Here is a 21,447-nt window from a genome sequence, read left to right as displayed (position 1 = left end):
AAAGACAGCATAGATATCTAAATTATAAAAAGGGAATATTGAACCAAAAAAATGGATGAGAACTACACAATTTTGGTGTAGATGTAGAATGGCCAAAGCAGATGGAAAAGCAGCTAGAAGCCTTTTGTTATGATAGCGCAAAATGAATGCAGCTACTACCTAATGACAGACAGATGATTGCTTGCCACCAATGAACACTGTTAGCCATAAGAGTCTTTTACCTTTGGGTTTCTCCTGCACCATCAAGTAGGCAACACTCTTCTCAGGGCCAACCACAAAGGCTACATCACCTGAATCATCGGGTGTGACCATTTTCAGCACTAGGCTGTGTTCCCTTCCTTGGGTGCTGATTTGATTTAAGTCATTGTTTTGAAGGTGGTTGGAGCTGAGCCACCACTCAACATTCGTAACCCCTGTTTGGGACACCTCACACTTGAAGTTAGCATCCTCGCCCGTTATCACAGTCACATCCTTTAATTCTCGCGTGATTTTAACACATTCTGGGAAGGAACGTGATGAAAGGGACTTTTGAGGATCTTCCAAAAAGTCAAATGAGGTAAATTTCTCACCACTGACTTGTACTTATGGCCTGGTTTCACAGATAGGGCTTAGATTAAGCCGGGATTAGGCTTTAGATCATTTAGGACATTGAAGTAGCTTCAAATGTGCCTTAGAAAAAAACCCCGCTACTATTGTGAAACTTGAGAAAAAATAATTGGACTTGACATTTTTTAGATATGTCAGTGCAAGTTGCGTTCAATTAAAACAGATATGCATTGTAGTCTAGGACTTGGCTTAAGCCTTTTCTGTGAAACCGGGGGTATATCTTTTAGTACTTTTTATCTACTATAAGTGAATGAGAATGTGAGAGGATGTATTAATCCTCCAAACAGTGTAGTTTATTATTATAAACGTAGCATCATGCTATCCTCATTAGTTACCTTTGACAGTTAATGTAGCTTTGGTTCGTTTGTCTCCTGCTTCGCATGTGTACTCGCCACCATCTTCCACTGATAGCTTAAGGATCTCCAAGGTTTGGATTGCGCCATCCCTCTTTATGGAATATTTCTTTCCATCAGATAGGAACTGAGTGCCCTTCTTCCAGGTCACATTGGCACCAGGGATAGAGGTTTCGCAGCATAATGAGGCACTGCCGCCCTCTGTGACTTCCTGGCTCGTCAACTCCTTCGAAAATGATAGCACGGGGATTTCTGGCAGGAAACAGTGATACATAGAACACATTCTTAGACATGTGCCTTAAACACCCTAAACCTGAAGATTATGGGGTGTTAACAAATTTCCTTTGCAATTTCTCAGCCAGGTACAAAAGTAAGCCTAACTAATGCTTTTTGTTGCATTTCTGTTATAGATCGTGTAATATCGTGTAATATATAGAATGTAATATCCAAAACTCAACATACTAACAAGCAATGGTTAAGATAAGACATATTTGACAATTGAAAACAAAACAGATAAAATACATGCTTAAAAAGTTGCTGGTCACATTTTTATTTATGTTTTGCAATATGATGCATTAAAGCATGCATCAAACAAAGATAAATGCAAGATATATTACATATGGAATATATATATATGGATATAGGATGATCAGACACACTAAACACGTGCACAACAGTGCATGTGTTTGAAACCCACTGTGATCAAAGAGTGAAAATAAATACATCCAAAAAGTTCTTCAGTTTTACCTCTGACTGTAAGACAAGCAAAAGAAGTGTGGGCACCCACATGGAAGGATACTGTGCCAGAGTCTTTCTGGGTGACACTTCTTAGTGTGAGTGTGTGCCTTTTGCCGTCCATTCGAATTTCATTCATCTCATTGTTCTGTAGTGGGACGTCTTGCAGTGTCCACTGAACAATGAGTGCATTATCATGAGAGACAAGGCATTCAAAATGAACGTCCTCGCCTTCATTAACAATGCAGCTCTTCAAGCCAGTTAAGATTGTGATTTCAGGTTCTGAAAGCAAATTCAGGTTCAAGAAATCAACATGTAGTACAATATTCTAAAAGTAAAAATATCAGTAGTAGTCAATATGCCAAAAAATAGATAAATAAACTACCTCGGTATTGATTAAACAACCAAAACAAGACAGCTATCCTTTAAAATAAAACGTTTAAATTGCAAAGGGAAAAGTGTATAACGTTGTTATGTTAATCGGAAAAAAAAAAACTCGTAAGTGGGAGTGCATTGGAGAAAGTTTAAATTCAAAGTGCAAAACCACGTGCAAAGAGTAGGTGCTTAAAGTGATCTGGGAACGGTGGCAAGGATATCAAAAGAGAAGATGGATGGTGTAGTATTGAGGATGGTATGGAGTAGATGTGTGATCATCAAAATAGAATGATAAGGTAAAGTTAGGAGAGATGAGGACTTTTATCAGGTGATTCCTACCCTTCACGGTGAGTTTGGCAGATGTCCGATCATGTTCTGTCTCACACGAGTATTCTCCAGAGTCTCCTCCCTGTAGCTTGTAAATAATAAGCTCAGCAAAAGCTCCATCTTGCTTCAGCTGACATTTGTGGCTTGCTTCTATTACACTCTTGTCTTTCCTCCAGATGACTTTGGCTCCAGGTTTCCCAAGTTCGCATCGAAACACTGCATTTTCCCCAGCCTCGGTTTCCAAATCTTTCAGTGATGACTTGATAAGAACTGGCAGTGCTGCAAAACGCGAGTAAACAAGTGTTTCAAGGTCATCAGAAGAAATGGCTTCAATTGACACAGGATTATGTTTACTTGTATTAGACCAAGGGTTCAATCCAAGCCTACCCTTGACTTCCAAATATGCAGTGCTTTGGCGATCTCCGGTATCACAAATATAGTCACCAGAGTCCTCAGGTTCAAGGTCATTTATGACAAGTTGTGCATGGTGACCATCTTGCTTGAATTCGTATTTAGCACAGGGGCATAGACCAATTTCACCCCTTCGCCACTCAACTGGAATGTCTGCTTTGGAGAGTTCACACTGGAAGCGGATGCTCTCTCCCTCAACAGCTGTCTGGTTCTTCAGTCCTTGTGTGAAGATGGCTGGAAGTGCTGGCAATTCAAAGAGTGGCATATGATGCAATTATTTTCCAGACAAGTAAGACCAAGACAACACAAAGTCCTTAAAGTACAGGTTACAATTAAGTTTCTTTCCTTAGCTTTATCTCCATAACAAACTGTGGAATCATTCACACTTCCTGAACACAGGGCGAGAGTGATCATGCATTTCAAAGATGGATTTGGTCTTCTCCTACCGTTAACCTTGACATTGGCAGTCGTAATGCTGTCTCCACAATCACAGGCATAGTCGCCAGTATCTTCAGGTTTGACATCAGTGATCTTCAGCTCAACAGTAGCCCCAACTTGTTTGATGAGATACTTTCCTCCAGAGTGGATCACCTGTGTTCCTTTCCTCCAAACCACAGGAACTGCAGGTTTGGAGAGCTCACATTGGAAGATGATGCTCTCTCCTTCAATGGCTGTCTGGTTCTGCATCTCTTTTGTGAAGATGGCTGGAAGAGCTGACAATTCAAAGATTGATATGAGATGCCAGATATTTAGTTCCAGACATACAGATGATGTAAATATAAATATTTTCCAGAGAAGGTATTGACGACAAAAATGCAGCGTTCCAAATAATACTTAAAATCAAATCCATATCTTTTTTGAACTTAACTTGATAAATGGTGGAAACGTTCACACTTCATATCCAAAGAATGAATGTGAGCATGCATTTCAAAGATTCTTGAAGCAGTTGGTCTTCTCATACCGTTAACCTTGATGTTGGCAGTTGTCATGCTGTCTCCGCAATCACAAACATAGTTTCCAGAATCTTCAGGTTTGACATCAGTGATCTTCAGTTCAACAGTAGAACCAACTTGTTTGATGAGATACTTTCCTCCAGAGTGGATCACTTGAGTTCCTTTCCTCCAAACCACTGGAACTTCAGGTTTTGAGAGTTTACAGTGCAAAGTAACACTGTCCTTCTCTTGAATCTCTTGATTCTGTAGCTCATCTTTGAAGACCACTGGTAATGCTGAAGAAGTCAGGCAAAGTAGTTGAACCAGGAACATGATCTTGTGAGATTAATTTACACTTTCCATCAAAAAATCCTTTCACTGATAGACGCAAATCTTTCTTCTGCAATTGCTGAACTTATATTTTTACCACCTTGTAATTTTTTTTTGATGAAAACAGCCACTATTATGTAAATGGGAAAACTAGACAAACAACTTATTGGACCTGACAAGCCAATACACAGTACTTTACCCTACCGTACCATAAATTAAGACATTATTGAAGGACAGCTATGTAGATCAGAAAACAGGAAGCTTATTCATTGTTGAAGAGGGTTCAAATAAAAGCTCCGTCCTACCATTGACTTTGATGCTAGCGGTGGTGATGTTGTCTCCGCAATCACATGCATAGACTCCAGCATCTTCGGGTTTAACATCAATGATCTTCAACTCAACAGTAGCCCCAACTTGTTTGATGAGGTACTTCCCTCCAGAATGGATCACCTGTGTTCCTTTCCTCCAAACCACAGGAACTCCAGTTTTTGAGAGTTCACAGTGCAGAGTAACACTGTCATCTTCATTACATGCTTGGTTTAAGAGTTCTTGTGTAAACTGAACTGGGCGAGCTGTTGAAGTAAGCACTTCTTGAGTATTTTTTGAATTTACAGCTGAAGTCATTTTTACACTATTCTATAATAAAACAAAATCTGTAGAGGCAAATCCTTTCCAAATATTACTAATTCTGGAAAGTTAAAGAACACACCATCAAATCAGTAACGTATTTAAGTTGAAAAAGAATGCCACCTAGTCTTCATTGTCAACACAAAAACGGTTTAAAAAAAGTGATAATTTAAAAAATGTAGGACTATCTAAAGGGAAACACTGCACAGGTTCACATGGTCATTTAAAGCAATCTAGATGTGATCTTTCAAAAATAATAAATAAAACATCCACATCAAGGCTGGTGACATGACGTGTTGAAGTAGTCAATAATGTTAATGTCCGCATCAGTTTACATCCATAAACAGGATAACTTTTTGGATTATTTCGAACTTCTAAAAACGGCTCTGTGTTAAATACTGTATAGGGACACAAAACGGCACTGTGTTAAATATAGAGACACAAAACAGACCAAAAAATATATATTTTAAATTAAAAATGATGAAAAAACAGCCTGCAAAGGTAAAGAATAATACTCAATAATACGACAAATAATACGATGAATAAAACAAATAGCAGAGTGAAAGGATACTGACAAAAAAATCCCACAGGCTGCAGTTGGAGGATGCAATTAAAAACAAATTTACAAAAAAAGACCAACACCTCCAAACACATTTAAGTTATAATGCCACCAACAGTCTAGACTTTATGTTGTATATCCATGATATTCAATGTTGTGGAAGTGACCATCACAGATTTGGTAAAGTAAAGCATCAGTGCTGCTGTTCCCAAACCAGCTACTTTCACTAACCCAAGGACACTAACAAAGATAATATCTTCCTTACAACCGTCATCCACTCTCACCCTCTTCACCTCTGACATCAGCAAATACAATGTGGAAACAGATAACACTCTAAACAGTAAATCATCTAAATATTCACCAACTATGACACTGAAACAAGCAGTGGTGCAGATAAAGCGCAGGAGAAAAAAAAGCACATTTGGCTACTAATTTTCAAGTGAAAGTATATAAGAGAGAAAAAAAGCCAACAATATCATGTTAGCAACATGTGCTTCATGTTTCTGTATATAAATACTGACTTCTTTAAAACATAAAATAGGAGAAGCTACTTCATTTGAGATTGTTCTGTAGCAAAATGTAGGAGCAATAGTTCTCTTGTCAGACAATAATGGCAAATCCAGAACAAGCAGACGTCATGGATTACAACTTATTTTACCATAGCATTCATGTATGCTGACTAAATGAAAGTCCCCCAAAACTGACCGATTCCAGACAGTTTAGCATGTCCAAACAAGAAGGATTCAAGCTGCTGACCAAGAAAACAAAGCAAAGACAGAATTGTGACTGAAGTCGGTCTAGAGCTGAAGGCTTAATCTATATCTGTCCCACAAATGAACTGCATTGAACTGAAGAGAAAACAAACTAGGCAAATCAGACAGACCGCAAAGAAGAAAAGTTTGAGCCAATTCCAAAACAGATGTCTGTCAGACTATGGCATACCTGCACAGCAGGTGGAGCCACAGCAGGATACAACAAATTATCTAAAAGTTATATTTAATAATGTACAAAATTATTCTGTTCCCCATTAACAACATCTGCAGTTATGGTTTTCTGCTTTGGCATGTCATCTGCAAGAGTGTAATTTTGCTCTACATGATGAACAACTATATCTTTTGGGCATTTCAAATCTACTGTAGGATATCAGTGAAAACCTAACATAACAAATGCAACATTAATATTCACAAACACCAAATTCAAATGTGTAACACTGTTTTTTTTTTTTTCAGAATAGTGTAGCTAGGAAAGAATGGTTAATAACTACAGTACCAGAAAGAATAAGAAAGATTCATACCCTTGATCTTCATATTGGCTGTGGTTGTCTTATCACCACACACACATGTGTAGTCTCCCTCATCTTCACATTTGAGATCAGTGATCTTCAGCTCCACCTTTGAGGCAAACTGCCTGATGATGTACTTTCCTCCAGACTGGATAATATGGCTTCCTTTTTTCCACTGCACAGAGATGCCAGGTTTGGAAAGCTCGCAAGACAGAGTAGCACTGCCTCCTTCATCACACTCTTGGTTCTGAAGCTCATGTGTGAAGATCACTGGTAATGCTAAGGAACCATGAAGAAATGTTGGAACCATATTACACAAACAACTCAAGACCATATTAAAGAACTGGACTGAAGAGAAGTCTCCAATCTTAACAAAATAATATGTATTCAAGTTGTGAGCCCTACCAATTGATCAAAACAAAACACGGCACAGCGGAAGACTGTTAAAAGTAATCCTTTACACAATCACTATTCACAAAATAAATGCATAAAATATAAAATGGGTGTCATGATGGTGTTTACATTCAGTATATCATTCCTACCATTGACGGTAACGGTAGATGAGGTCTTGTTAATCCCACAATTACAACTATAGACTCCAGCATCTTCAGGTTTGACATCAGTGATCTTCAGCTCGAAAGTAGACCCGACTTGCTTGATGTGGTATTTCTCTCCAGAATGGATCACCTGTGTTCCTTTCCTCCAAACCACAGGAACTCCTTGTTTGGAAAGCTCACATTGAAGAGTAACACTGTCCATTTCTTGACACTCCTGGTTTTGTAGTTCTCGTTTGAAGATCAGGGGTAAAGCTAAGAAGCAATTGGCGTTGTAACAGTTTGTTAGTAAGCACACCATTCACAAACCTTCCAAAGACAGCAGGAGACAAGATAAGACAGAACATCTTACAAGACAAGATTGGGAAATTTTTGTAGTAGTAAATCGTAACTCGGGAAATTTTAAATAAATGTAACTCGGGTAACTAACCAGTGAATGTAAAAATATAAAATAAATAGTCTTTTTACTCATGGAAAAAGCAAAGATTCACATATATAAGACTGAATGAACTTCATACCCTTGATCTTAATGTTTGCCGTAGTCTTTTTGTCCCCACACAAACATGTGTATTGTCCAGCATCTTCAGGTTTGAGGTCAGCAATCTTCAACTCAAAAGTAGCTGAATCTTGCTTTATAAGGTACTTTTCCCCAGAATGGAGTACCTGCGTTCCTTTCTTCCAAACAACTGGGACCCCAGATTTTGAGAGTTCACAGTGAAGAGTAACACTGTCTCCTTCTTCACCCTCTTGGCTTTGTAGCTCACGTTTGAAGACCGCCGGTAATGCTGAAGTGTAATTGTGTGATAAATCAGAGGTGTACAATTATTACCCTACAAATTGATCAAGTTAATTGACAATTCAGTGTATTGCTTGCAATGAATAAGCTTTATCCATACCACTGACAACAACACTTGCTGTTGTTTTCTCGTTTCCACATTCACATGAATATTCTCCACTGTCCTCAGTAACTACTTCTGAAATCTGTAGCTCAAACATAGTGTCCCTCTGCGTTATCTGATATCTTCCCCCATGTTTCACATTTTCAGTTCCCTTCTTCCATTGCACTTGACAGCCAGGTTTTGAGAGCTCGCAGGAAAGTAAAACTTTCCCGCCTTCGGTAACCTGCTGGTTCTTCATCTGCCCCTTGAACCTGGCAGGCACCACTGGAGAACGAACAAGCATCATATAATTAAAATTCTTCATAGTTTTAATGTCCGAAAGACAGGATGGCGGATCATTGGGATGAAGGGATAACAAGGAAGTTATGATAAACCGATATTCGGTGTTATTTTGTTTCAGGATGGGATTTGGCTATTAATGTATATCTTTACATCATCCTTGGTTGTCTATAATCACAGAAATATACAAACAAAAAACAATTCCAATACATCAATTGTACCAAGACTACATGAATAAAAATATGATATACTACAGTATATATACAAAGACTGAACCTTACAAACCAACACAAAACACAAATGCTGATGTGCCATTTCTAAAATTTGACAATTCTACAGAAAGCTTGATAGATATCAACTGGAAATCTCAATGGGTTCTTCATAAAATCTTAAAATAAATAAGACAAGGATTCTAATGGTACATTATTATACATATGCACACAACGGCCACACCAACACTGGGCGCAAAGTACAAATATATTCCATCACATCAATTGTAATAAGAAAAACAACAATTCCAGCACATATATAAAAAGACTAACCAAATTTCCATCAAACTTTCTTGCTAGAAATCTAAATGACATGTTGAGTAGCCTACAAACATAATTGTGAAAGTACAATATAAAAGTGCCATTACTCTGAACTAAGGTGGTCTTCTGCAGACAACAATGAATGCGACCATCAGCAAAATACCTGGCAGTAACATCGCCACAGAGAAACCCAAAAGTTAAATGCAAAAATGCAGAAAGAAACTATACAACACAAATGCTGTCTTAAACTGTACTTACCAGAAATATTTCAAAGATTTTCTTTACTTCGGTAAAGCTTGCCTTTATTCATTCCCTCTGACTTTCGTGTTCATATTCAATGTAAACTTGACCGTAAGATTTATTTAACAATGAATTTATTAAAGCAATCTAAACTGTAAGCATCTGGGCTCTGTCCATCTAAAAAAATAAGAGCTAGGCAAATACATTGCAGTAAACACCAAGGTTCTTACCTTTCACTGTCAGTTTGGCTGTACTCTTTGTAGAGCCAATGTCACAGGTGTATACCTCGCTGTCACTCTTCTCTAGATCCTTTATGTTGAGAATGAGGACGGTTCCCTTCTGCATCAGCTCATACCTTCCTCCAGCCTTGATCTCCTTTGTTCCTTTCAGCCAGGTGACTTTAGAGGCAGGGTGGACGGTTTCACATTCAAATAAGACAGTACTATTCTCTTCTGCCGTGGCATCCTTTAGCTCACAAATGAATTTGTTGGCCAGTTCTACAGAGGGAATGAAACACTAGGGTAAATATATTTCTCCTTTTTAGGAGTATGGGATTTCCCCCGTTGTATATTTAAATGTAAAACCATTAGTTTTAAAATCCTTACCTTTGATCTCCAGTTTAGCCTTGGAGGTTGGACCACCGGTGACCTCGCAGCTGTACTCTCCAGAGTCTTTGTCAGTGACGTTGTGGATAGTCAACTTTATGAGCGTCTGCTCCTGACTGATTTCATATTTTTGGCTCTTTCTGATAGACTTTCCATCCTTGGACCACTTCACTTCCAGGCCACATTGAGAAACCTCACAGGAGAATACCGCATCTTCACCAATTTTGGCACTAACACCCTGAAGCTCTTTAGATATGGTAGGAACTTCACCTACCCCCCCAAAATAAGATACACACTGATTAAGGAAAACTGGATTTTATTCAAATTCATTACTCTTGTATTTATTGCACACTCTGCTTACTCACCCTCAACAGAAAGTGTTGCCTTTGAGCTCAAATCTTTGAGAGTGAAGACCACCTCACCAGAATCAGAAGCTGAGACTGATTTAATTGTTAAGGTATACTTGCGCCCTTTGCTGCTTATCTGGAAACGGCCTCCATCAGTGACAGGTTGGCCTTTTAAGCTCCAGGAGCACTGCTCTGAGCTTTCCCGGGACAAGATACACTCAAATGTGCAGTTTTCACCTGCTTTGGCCTCTAACGACTTAAGACGCTTGGTGATCCCGATGTGGATATCTGGGGTTAACAACAAAGGCATTATTGGAAAAGCACCCAAAACTTAATCTGTTTTTCATAAAAACAACAATAAATGACACTACAGTGTCACTATAGCACAACAGTATTTCCATAGTTTGTTGACATACCTCTAACAGTGACCTTGGACTTGGAGAGGTCCGTGCCAAGATCACAGCTGTACTCCCCTGCGTCAGCTTGCATGACGTCGTGGATAGTCAGTCCCAGGGACTTACCATCATGGAGGAGCTCGTATTTTTTGCCTGCAGACAAGACTGTACCATCTTTGCACCACACAGGGGCCACTCTGGGCTTTGAGGCTTCACACTTAAGGGTCACCGTTCCCTTCTCCTCTGCAACTACATCATCTAGCAACTTCAGGAATACAGCTTTCTTTTCTGAATGTCAATAAATAAAAAAGTGCATCAAACCAAAATCAGTTAAAAAATGTCATCTTTCACATTCAGCTTTTCTGTTTTATTTAGACATTGTCGTATGACCTCACCTTTGACCTTCAGGCATACTGTTTCTTTTACATCCCTTACGCTGAATGACACCTTCCCACCATCCTCAGGTGCTAGGTTCTTGAGAGAAAGTGTATGGGTCTTATCCACATGGGTGATGGTATTGACCTCATTGTTGAACAGCAGCTTGTCATTGAGCGTCCATTGGACTTCTTCATCAGAATAGTTGACCTCACAGGTGAACACAGCATCACCGTCTTCATCCACCTCAACATCTGTCAGATGTTTGGTGATCTGGATTTTACGCACTATATCAAGTGTAAAAAAATATACATCAAAGAGGAACCAAGAGTACCTATATAATGACTTTTTGGTGTAGTCAAAGCCTCTTACAAGCAACCCTAACCCTAGAGGGCTGGATGTATAAAGGGAATGCAATTTGAAACAACATGCTTTGAATACCTTCTTTATGACTTTACCTTCTACTTTGAGAACGGCTTTGCTCTCACAGACCCCGACCTGACAGCGATACTCTCCAGAGTCCTCTGCACTCAAAGCTTGTATAATCAGCTGCACATTGGCGTCCTTTTGCTTCATGCTGTACTTGCTAGAAGCCTCCAAAGCAGTTTGACCCTTAAACCACTGCACTTCTTTTGGCGGGGCAGAGAACTTGCAGCACAGTGTGGTGGAAGTCTTCTCCTTGGCTGACACATCCTTGAGAGGCTCAAGAACTTCAATGGGACGCTCTGTGGGGCGAAATGAACAGTGACTTTGAAAATAAAAGTTCACAATTTCATTTTCACATTTCATTTGTAGTAAACATATAACTAAAACAAATCTTTTTAAAGCTCAAAGAACTCAACGTGGAATCAACGTGGAAATATGACATCGAAACAACGTTGATCTGACATTGTTTTGCTCATCGAATTAACGTTGAACCAACGTCAGACGCGTCATTCTTTCAAAACTAACGGAAAATCAACTTGAAATCAACGCGTTGTTTCAACGTTATGAAAGCAAACCAATTTTCGATTTTCATTTAGCTTTGAAGAACGCCGCGTCTGACGTTGGTTCAACGTTAATTCGATGAGCAAAATCAACGTTGTTTCAATGTCATGAGAGACGTCGTTTCCACGTTGATTCAATGTCAGTTTGCTGTCTGGGTAACATTTCTGTAGCAAATCTATCATGCATCATTATCAAAAACTATTTAATTAGAATTATTAGATTCAAATTAGATCACTTTTGGGAGTGGCTACTTTGCAAATCTTGGTTAAACCAAGTCTCTAACCTTTCACTTTGAGCTCAGCTGTTGATTTGCTCTTTCCGGCTGTGAACTGTACTTGGCCTGACATGGAGGCCTTGGTCTTCTTAAAAGTGAGGTGGTGCATGGTTCCCTCCTTCTCCATCTCGATATCTGTGCTCTCCTTCAGCTGTTCCCCATTCAGCATCCACTTCACTGGTTTGACTGTCTCCACGCTGACTTCCACTTCAAAGTGGGCGGCAAATGGCTCAGTCACCTCCACAGAACTCAGCTCCCGTACTATGCTGATAGCCTGCTCTGAAATTTGTGATGATACAGTACAGTGCTGTGTCAAAAAATTTGCTACATAAAAAGTTTATGAAGAAAAATTCTTTAAAAAGACTTTAGACTTCAGAAAAGTGCGTGGAAATAAAACAAAATGCATGTAAGCTAAATTTATAACCTGTAAGCGAACATTAATTTGTCCCTGTTTAGAAGGGCAAATTACTAAGATAAATACGATTATTTTAAAAATAGTTAAAATCACAAACAGGCTCATACTTGTCTGTTGCAGATCAATTAAAACTGATCTACAAACTGTTATCAAATAAGTAAAAACATGCAATTGCATTATGTCCACCCTTTTACAGTCAGTTTTCTTTGTAGTTTTCTTCTTGAATAGTGTGTGGTTGTGCTTCATGAATTCAGTTGTGCTTTCATCCTAAAATGTTATTCTAATTATTTTAACCATAACTGAAAAGGTTTTTACCCTCTACTAGTAGTTGACATGAAGTCTTATCATCAATGGCGTCACACATGTACGTGTCCTCATCATCCGAGTCCACGTCGATGATGGTGAGCTTCCTGTAGATGTCCTCACTAGTGATCTCGTGCTTCTCGCTGGGTTTGAGCTCCGACTTGTTCTTGTACCATGTGACTTTAGCACTGGCCCGTGACACCTGACACTCTAAGTATGCGCGGTGTTTGAACATGGCGATTTTGTCTCTCAGTTTCTTCACAAATCTGACAGGCAGTTCTGTAACGATTATAAGGTGACTTGGGGGGTGATTTGTTAGACAACAGTAGAAACACTACACAGCACAGGCTGTAGCTTATTAGTCTAAACACTGAATGCAAAATGCATGCGGATACGATAGACACATGACCACGAACCTTTAACCTTTAGTTTAGCGGTTGAAGAGGCCTTCTCAGCTGTGAACTTGATTTCACCAGCATCCTCAGCCTTTACAGATTTGAAAAGTAGTACGTATGTTCTTCCTGAGAGAAAGAGAGTTTTTAATGAGTTTGAGAGTAATTGATCTGTCCTTATTGGAACTGAATTTATGTTCAACTCACCCTCCTGCCTCATCTTGATGTTGTCTCCGGCTTTGAGCTTGGCATCCCCTTTGTGCCACTGAGCCTCTACTTCATCGTGAGAGACCTCACAAACAAATGTCGCGCTCTCCTTCTCGGTCACCTCGGTGTCCTGCAGCGGCTTTACTATTTTAATATCTCGGGCTGCAAGAATTCAAACACAATCATTTATTCATATGACACTACAAAATGTTTGAGGATCTCCCACTCAGAATTCATTCATCTTTACCATGAACCGTGAGCTTTGCTGAAGTATTGTCATCTGTTGTTCTACACATATACTGGCCCTGGTCCTCATACGCACACTTGTGGATGAGGAGGGTGCGCTTGTTGGCCTGGGATTGAATGCCAAATTTCTTTCCTGGCTTTAGTTCCTCATCATCCTGATAACGACACAACTACATCAACATTTTCTTTTACTAGTTCTATTTTCAAATTATTTTATATTGTATTCAATTTTTTTTTAACAATTCTAAATTGAATTACTAATACCTTAAACCACTTGACATCAGCATTTGCTCTTGATACTTCACATTCAAATGTGGCTTTCTCCTTTTCAGGAGAAACGATATCCCGTAGGGGTTTGAGGATCTTCGCAGCTGGCTCTGTGGGTACAACACCAATTATTACGGTTAAAATCATTCTAGATTTTAACACTGGTGTTTAAGTTATGGTTCTTTTCATAAGTTTCATATGAAGTGCCATTTGAAGTTTTCTTCTAGAATGATAATTTTTATCAAGCTTGTATATTTAAGTTCAGTAATTTCAGCAAATTACTGAACTTAAATACACAAGCTTGATAAAAATGATCATTCTAGAAGAAAATTTCAAATGGCACTTAGAGGCTTTTACATCTGAACTCTTCATATACACCTACTAAACCCCCAATAAGCGACTCTTAGACAGGCTGCAAAAAGTTAATCATGCTCAAGGACACAATATAAGAACATAAAATGTGGAAATTAATATGGTTTGCATTGTGGAATATACTTAAAATATTGTATATGCAGCTTCTACAAGTACTAAACTTGTAATCTCATGTAAATGCTATCTTACCAAATCTTGCAATTCACTTAAGAGCACAACCCAATTATTGGATGATGCATTAACCGTAAATTACCGACTTGCACCTTTTGCATGCCAAGAATTATAAGTGGGCTTAAACCTAAAGACCCCAATATACAAACTAACCTGTAACAATTAGTTTTCCAGACGTATGAACATCCTCAGCTTGAAAGGTAATAGATCCACCATCACTTATCTTCAGCTGGGACATAGTCAGGCTGTGCTTGTTGCCCAATGCTGTAATGATGATATTGGGTCCTGCCTTCAGTTTCGTTCCATCTTTGCTCCAGGTTCCTTCTACATCAGCCTTGCTAAGTTCCACCTCCATAGTGATGGTCTCTTTTTCTTGTACTTTCACCTCTTTCAGGCCTTTTACTACCTGAATCTTCTTAACTGAAATGTAAAAAACAATAGAAATCCAATGTTGAGGAAGGAATAGTTGAATGTGCATTTTCATGGTCAATTATTATAAACTACTAGGCTATATATAGTCATCATGGCAAACATAAAGAATGAAAATATTATGATCGAAAGAATAACTCTGTGATAGAGTAACAATAAAGGAAGCCCTACTTTCTACTGTCAGTTTTGCCAGGGTCTTGTCATCTAGGGTTTCACATGAGTAATGTCCTCTGTCAGCATATATCACGCTCTTGAGGACCAAAGTCTGCTTGACACCCTCCACATGAATCTCCAGATTTCCTCCTTGCTGTAGAACCACACCATTCTTCATCCACTTCACATCTGTTGAGGGTTTACTTAGCTCCACTTCCAACCGAACTGTGTCCTGCTCCTGCACAGTCACATCTACAAGCTTCTTCTTAAATGTGACAGGAAGCTCTGCAAGGTACAGATATGTGTGTAATGAGAAGCATGTGCTTGCCTGTGGATATTTTGCATCACGCCTAACAGTTATCCTTACCTTGTACTTGGAGTGTGGCCTTGCACACTTTCCCATCGGCATCGATACTGATCTCTCCTGCGTCCTCCTGAGTGACAGCTATGATAGTGAGGGAGAAGGTGCTTCCTCCAAAAGCTAGCTTAAATTTGGGACTAGCTGTTATAGGAACACCATTATGCAGCCATCTGACACTCACATCGGCTGGTGTGATAGAGCATTTGAAGATGGCATCTTTGCCTTCATTTGCAACAACGTTGTTCAGCTTGGTAGTGAACCTCACCAGACGTGGGGCTGTGAGAAATTAGATTGAACATTTCAAAACATCTATCACTTAAAACAATCTTAATGACTTTCAGACATGACAGTGATGGTTCTTACCTTTAGTGGTGACTTTAGTGGTGGTTTTGTCATCTTTGCATTCGCAGCTATACTCCCCTTCATCCTCCTGAGCCACATCAGACACAATCAAGGTGCAGTTGGTGCTATCAGTACGGATGCTGAATCTGCCGCCAGGTTTGATTTCTTTGCCGTTATGCTTCCAGAGGACGTTACCGGTGGCTTTGTTGAGGGTGCAGGAAAGGGTCATGGTGCTTTCTAGTGCTGCAGATACCGGTTGCAATGGCACCACAAATTTTAAAGGTGCCTCTGCATGGAATAATTGAGGGGAAAAATTAAATCACATTTTGTCTGCAATCAGTAAGATTTAGTATTTATACAAGCACAATTATATCTTACATGAATTACTTTGAAAACTTCATATGTTTAAGTATAGAGACAATTGCGTTGTAAAAAAAAATAAAAATGAATATGCGGTAACATTTTCATTGCTTTGAAATTGCAAATTAGCTTTTACCTTTGACCTGAACCTTGAACTCCACCTTGTCATCAGCAGTCTGGCAGGAATAAATGCCATTGTCTTTGGATTCAGAGGACTTAACAATTAGGACACGTGAGCGACCTTCCTGTTTCATCTCATACTTTGATCCATCTTTTAGTTCCACTCCATCCCTGAACCACTTAACACTACAACTCTCTGACATCACCTCGGTTTTTAAAACAACCTTCTCTGTTGACTCGACCATCACAGTTTCTTTTGTCACGGATGTCTTCTGGAATTTGGTAGTGACATCTGAATAAAAAATTCAAAAATATTCACTAAATTGTAACCATGTTCTGGAGGAAGATTGTTCATTAATGGAGGTCCACTAATGTCCTAGAAAGTCTTACCTTCCACCTGAATCTTAAAGAGCAGTTTCTCATTCCCAACTTCACAGGTATATTCTCCAACGTCCTTCTTCTCGACGTTCTCCAGCACCAGCTGACGGCTCTTGCCCTTTGACTCCATGTGGACAGTCTTATTGGAGCTCAACTGCTTGCCATCTTTGAACCATTTTACCTCGGTCTTGAGGTCAGAAACTTCACAGCTCAGTGTGGCTTTTTGGGATGCTGAAACCTTAACTTCCTTCTGATAGGAGTCCTTGTTGGTGAAGGCAGCTTGAAAGTCTGGGGCAGAAATCCAGAATTAGGAATATAGTATCAGAAACTACTTTCAGTTTATGTAAACTTTGCTTTGATCATGTTTGATTAAGCCACTGGAACATTAAAAAACAAACAATAATAAATATTTTTTTTAAACCAAGACAAAACACTGGCATGTTGTTCTTACCTTCTACCTGAATCTTAAAGTGCAGTTTCTCATTCCCAACTTCACAGGTATATTCTCCAGCATCCTTCTTCTCCACGTTCTCCAGCACCAGCTGACGGCTCTTGCCCTTTGACTCCATGTGGACAGTCTTATTGGAGCTCAACTGCTTGCCATCTTTGAACCATTTTACCTCAGTCTTGAGGTCAGAAACTTCACAGCTCAGTGTGGCTTTTTGGGATGCTGAAACCTTAACTTCCTTCTGATAAGTGTCTTTGTTGGTGAAGGCAGTTTTGAGCTCTAATGAGAAGGTATAAAGAGTTCATTCAAAGAGTTTAGTTTGCCAATTTACAGAAAAGTCAATACTAAAGTGACACATTACATATGACACTAGAGAAGAAATATTTTCATAGGACCTTTTAAACAACCCAAAGAAGACTGTTAAGATTTGACATATTTCACTTATCAGTGCAAATTGTGAATAAGTTATTTGGTGTGTCCAAGAGCAACCACTGATGACCAAATGGACCAAGCCAAAATGAACAGTGCAAAATGTTTTCCATACCTGTCACCTGAATCTTAAAGTGCAGTTTCTCGTTCCCAACTTCACAGGTATATTCTCCAGCATCTTTCTTCTCCACGTTCTCCAGCACCAGCTGACGGCTCTTGCCCTTTGACTCCATGTGAACAGTCTTACTGGAGCTCAACTGCTTGCCATCCTTAAACCATTTCACCTCAGTCGTGAGGTCAGAAACCTCACAGCTCAGTGTGGCTTTTTGGGAAGCAGCTATTTTGACTTCCTTCTGATAGGAGTCCTTGTTGATGAAGGCAGCTTGAATGTCTAGTTGGGCAGGTACAGTCCACCATGGATCCAATATAACAAAAACAGAATTATATGAGTCAATATATTACCGGTACTTAAAGTTATAGAAGATACTGTAGATACTATAAGGACTGGATGGTTGAGAAAGCCAGGATGGATCATAAATTGTGGTCCATATTTTAAGCAAATAAATCCAAATCACATTACAGACTAAAACTTTTTTAGTAGCATTGAATTCAGCAAAACACTACTTTTTACATTTTTTAATTTACCACTTCATGAACAGAAAAACTACATGTATTAATAAATCTACAAACACATGTTAATATCAATGGTCTCTTTCACCAAGGCCAGTTTTTTATTGCTACAAGTAGAAGTAGCTTTTGTCAAGCTTCACTGTATTACTGTATTATTCATTTGCAAGAAAAATTAAAGTAGAAACAGAGTGCCGATAGACAAACACAAGAATATTCCCATACCTGTCACCTGAATTTTAAAAGAGAGTTTTTCATTCCCGACTTCACAGGTATATTCTCCAGCATCCTTCTTCTCCACGTTCTCCAGCACCAGCTGACGGCTCTTGACCTTTGACTCCATGTGGACAGTCTTACTGGAGCTCAACTGCTTGCCATCCTTGAACCATTTCACCTCAGTCTTGAGGTCAGAAACTTCACAGCTCAGTGTGGCTTTTTGGGACGCTGAAACCCTCACTTCCTTCTGATAGGAGTCTTTGTTGGAGAAGGCGGCTTGAATGTCTGGATGGGCATTAGACAATATCAGAGAAATCTTTCCACACAAACACACACACACACAAAAAAAAATTACATTGCAGACTGAAGCATGTAACACATTTTTTCTACCTATAAGTGTACTACTTCTTAAAGAAAGAAAAGTACATAAATAATTGTATCTATAAAGACACATTAATGAAATATTGTGGCATGTTTTTTTTACCAGATGCAAGGCATACTGTATCAAACCCCTTTGTTATATTTTAAGTTGTTTTTCTTAATCTTTGTTGACTTACTGTATTGTAATTGTGGTATCTTCCTTGAAGAAGAAAAAACGAAAATAGAACAGCAAGCCAACAGACAAACACAAGGATGTTTCCATACCTGTCACCTGAATCTTAAAGAGCAGTTTCTCATTCCCAACTTCACAGGTATATTCCCCAACGTCCTTCTTTTCCACGTTTTCCAGCACCAGCTGACGGCTCTTGCCCTTTGACTCCATGTGGACAGTCTTACTGGAGCTCAACTGCTTGCCATCCTTGAACCATTTCACCTCAGTCTTGAGGTCAGAAACTTCACAGCTCAGTGTGGCTTTTTGGGATGTTGAAACCTTAACTTCCTTCTGATAGGAGTCCTTGTTGGAGAAGGCAGCTTGAATGTCTGGGACAGAAATCAGGATTCAGGAATACAGTGTTGGAAACTACTTTCAGTTTTATATAAACTTTGCTTTGGTCATGTATGATTGAGTCACTGGAACCTTAAAAAACACACAAACAAAACAAAACACTGGCATGTTGTTCTTACCTTCCACCCGAATCTTAAAGACCAGCTTTTCATTCCCAACTTCACAGGTATATTCTCCAGCATCTTTCTTCTCCACGTTCTCCAGCACCAGCTGACGGCTCTTGCCCTTTGACTCCATGTGGACAGTCTTACTGGAGTTCAACTGCTTGCCATCTTTGAACCATTTCACCTCAGTCTTGAGGTCAGAAACTTCACAGCTCAGTGTGGCTTTTTGGGATGATGAAACCTTAACTTCCTTCTGATAGGAGTCCTTGTTGGTGAAGGCAGCTTGAATATCTGGGGTATAAATACAGAATTAGGAATATAGTATCAGAAACTACTTTCAGTTTATGTAAACTTTGCTTTGATCATGTTTGATTAAGCCACTGGAACCTTAAAAAACAAACAATAATATTTTTTTTTTAAACCAAGACAAAACACTGGCATGTTGTTCTTACCTTCTACCTGAATCTTAAAGTGCAGTTTCTCATTCCCAACTTCACAGGTATATTCTCCAGCATCCTTCTTTTCCACGTTTTCCAGCACCAGCTGACGGCTCTTGACCTTTGACTCCATGTGGACAGTCTTACTGGAGCTCAACTGCTTGCCATCCTTAAACCATTTCACCTCAGTCTTGAGGTCAGAAACCTCACAGCTCAGTGTGGCTTTTTGGGATGCTGAAACCCTCACTTCCTTCTGATAGGAGTTCTTGTTGGAGAAGGCGGCTTGAATGTCTGGTGCAGAAATCAATATTTAGGAATGCAGTATCAAAAACTACATTTAGTTTTAAGTAAATTTTGCTTTGGTCATGTTTAATTGATTGAATGGAACCTTAAAAAAACCCAAGACAAAACACTGGCATGTTGTTCTTACCTTCCACCCGAATCGTGAAGACCAGCTTTTCATTCCCAACTTCACAGGTATATTCCCCAGCATCCTTCTTCTCCACGTTCTCCAGCACCAGCTGACGGCTCTTGCCCTTTGACTCCATGTGGACAGTCTTATTGGAGCTCAACTGCTTGCCATCTTTGAACCATTTCACCTCAGTCTTGAGGTCAGAAACTTCACAGCTCAGTGTGGCTTTTTGGGATGCTGAAACCCTCACTTCCTTCTGATAGGAGTCTTTGTTGGAGAAGGCGGCTTGAATGTCTGGATGGGCATTGGACAATATCAGAGAAATCTTTCCACACACACACAAAAAAAAATTACATTGCAGACTGAAGCATGCAACACATTTTTTCTACCTATAAGTGTACCACTTCTTAAAGAAAGAAAAGTACATAAATAGTTGTATCTATAAAGACACATTAATGAAATATTGTGGCATGTTTTTTTTACCAGATGCAAGGCATACTGTATCAAACCCCTTTGTTATATTTTAAGTTGGTTTTCTTAATCTTTGTTGACTTACTGTATTTTAATTGTGGTATCTTCCATGAAGAAGAAAAAACGAAAATAGAACAGCAAAGCTAACAGACAAACACAAGGATGTTTCCATACCTGTCACCTGAATCTTAAAGAGCAGTTTCTCATTCCCAACTTCACAGGTATATTCTCCAACATCTTTCTTCTCCACGTTCTCCAGCACCAGCTGACGGCTTTTGCCCTTTGACTCCATGTGGACAGTCTTACTGGAGCTCAACTGCTTGCCATCCTTAAACCATTTCACCTCAGTTTTGGCATCAGAAACTTCACAGCTCAGTGTGGCCCTCTGGGAAGTTGAAACCTTCACCTCTTTCTGATAAGAGTCTTTGTTGGAGAAAGCAGCCCGAGTTTCTAAAAAAGAAAATTCATTCTTTTAGTGAAACAAACTAACAAAAAAATGTAGTTCTGCACCGCAAAAAGATCTCAAACATCTCCGAAATGGACAAAAACACACTGGACTAATAATAAATGTTATGTGCAAATTTCAACAACCTCTAATGGATTGTTTTCCAGAAAATAATCTAGAATTTTTTGTATTCAAGGTTAGATTTTGAGACTGCAAACAATACGTCTTGGAAAGAGCTGTACCTTCAAATACCATTGCTGTCTACAGTAAGATCTGACAATGGTAAGATAAATGACATGCTAAACTTAAATATAACTTGTACAAGGCTGGTATAACTTTTAATTTCACTTATTAAATATTTTATTAGCTGTAGG

General features: G+C 39.1%; 1 protein-coding gene across 2 annotated transcripts in view; it reads right to left on the bottom strand.

Moving 5' to 3' along the window:
• Positions 1–21,447, bottom strand: part of obscnb (obscurin, cytoskeletal calmodulin and titin-interacting RhoGEF b) — a 57,136-nt gene that overhangs the window by 27,481 nt on the left and 8,208 nt on the right. The window contains exons 9-45 of one of the 2 annotated variants that reach the window (XM_089125694.1): positions 20,803–21,078; positions 20,176–20,451; positions 19,761–20,036; positions 19,324–19,599; positions 18,904–19,179; positions 18,268–18,543; positions 17,531–17,806; positions 16,990–17,265; positions 16,177–16,452; positions 15,702–15,968; positions 15,345–15,614; positions 14,996–15,262; positions 14,549–14,815; positions 13,850–13,962; positions 13,587–13,740; positions 13,340–13,501; positions 13,157–13,261; positions 12,753–13,019; positions 12,032–12,301; positions 11,220–11,486; positions 10,782–11,048; positions 10,408–10,674; positions 10,010–10,279; positions 9,645–9,914; positions 9,270–9,536; positions 7,988–8,254; positions 7,610–7,876; positions 7,080–7,346; positions 6,550–6,816; positions 4,375–4,641; positions 3,769–4,035; positions 3,254–3,520; positions 2,784–3,050; positions 2,409–2,675; positions 1,707–1,976; positions 942–1,211; positions 222–500 (exon numbers count right to left, since the gene is read on the bottom strand). In XM_089125694.1, coding sequence (XP_088981820.1) covers positions 222–500; positions 942–1,211; positions 1,707–1,976; positions 2,409–2,675; positions 2,784–3,050; positions 3,254–3,520; positions 3,769–4,035; positions 4,375–4,641; positions 6,550–6,816; positions 7,080–7,346; positions 7,610–7,876; positions 7,988–8,254; positions 9,270–9,536; positions 9,645–9,914; positions 10,010–10,279; positions 10,408–10,674; positions 10,782–11,048; positions 11,220–11,486; positions 12,032–12,301; positions 12,753–13,019; positions 13,157–13,261; positions 13,340–13,501; positions 13,587–13,740; positions 13,850–13,962; positions 14,549–14,815; positions 14,996–15,262; positions 15,345–15,614; positions 15,702–15,968; positions 16,177–16,452; positions 16,990–17,265; positions 17,531–17,806; positions 18,268–18,543; positions 18,904–19,179; positions 19,324–19,599; positions 19,761–20,036; positions 20,176–20,451; positions 20,803–21,078 — 9,456 coding nt within the window. The remainder of the gene's footprint in view (positions 1–221; positions 501–941; positions 1,212–1,706; positions 1,977–2,408; positions 2,676–2,783; positions 3,051–3,253; positions 3,521–3,768; positions 4,036–4,374; positions 4,642–6,549; positions 6,817–7,079; positions 7,347–7,609; positions 7,877–7,987; positions 8,255–9,269; positions 9,537–9,644; positions 9,915–10,009; positions 10,280–10,407; positions 10,675–10,781; positions 11,049–11,219; positions 11,487–12,031; positions 12,302–12,752; positions 13,020–13,156; positions 13,262–13,339; positions 13,502–13,586; positions 13,741–13,849; positions 13,963–14,548; positions 14,816–14,995; positions 15,263–15,344; positions 15,615–15,701; positions 15,969–16,176; positions 16,453–16,989; positions 17,266–17,530; positions 17,807–18,267; positions 18,544–18,903; positions 19,180–19,323; positions 19,600–19,760; positions 20,037–20,175; positions 20,452–20,802; positions 21,079–21,447) is intronic. The other variant, XM_089125695.1, reaches the window with a different exon arrangement.

Source organism: Pimephales promelas, chromosome 22, assembly GCF_988280905.1.
Source record: "Pimephales promelas chromosome 22, fPimPro1.hap1.1, whole genome shotgun sequence".
NCBI lineage: Eukaryota > Metazoa > Chordata > Actinopteri > Cypriniformes > Leuciscidae > Pimephales > Pimephales promelas.
The sequence above is the reverse complement of the archived record's forward strand: the minus strand, read 5'-3'. Positions and strand labels throughout refer to the sequence as shown.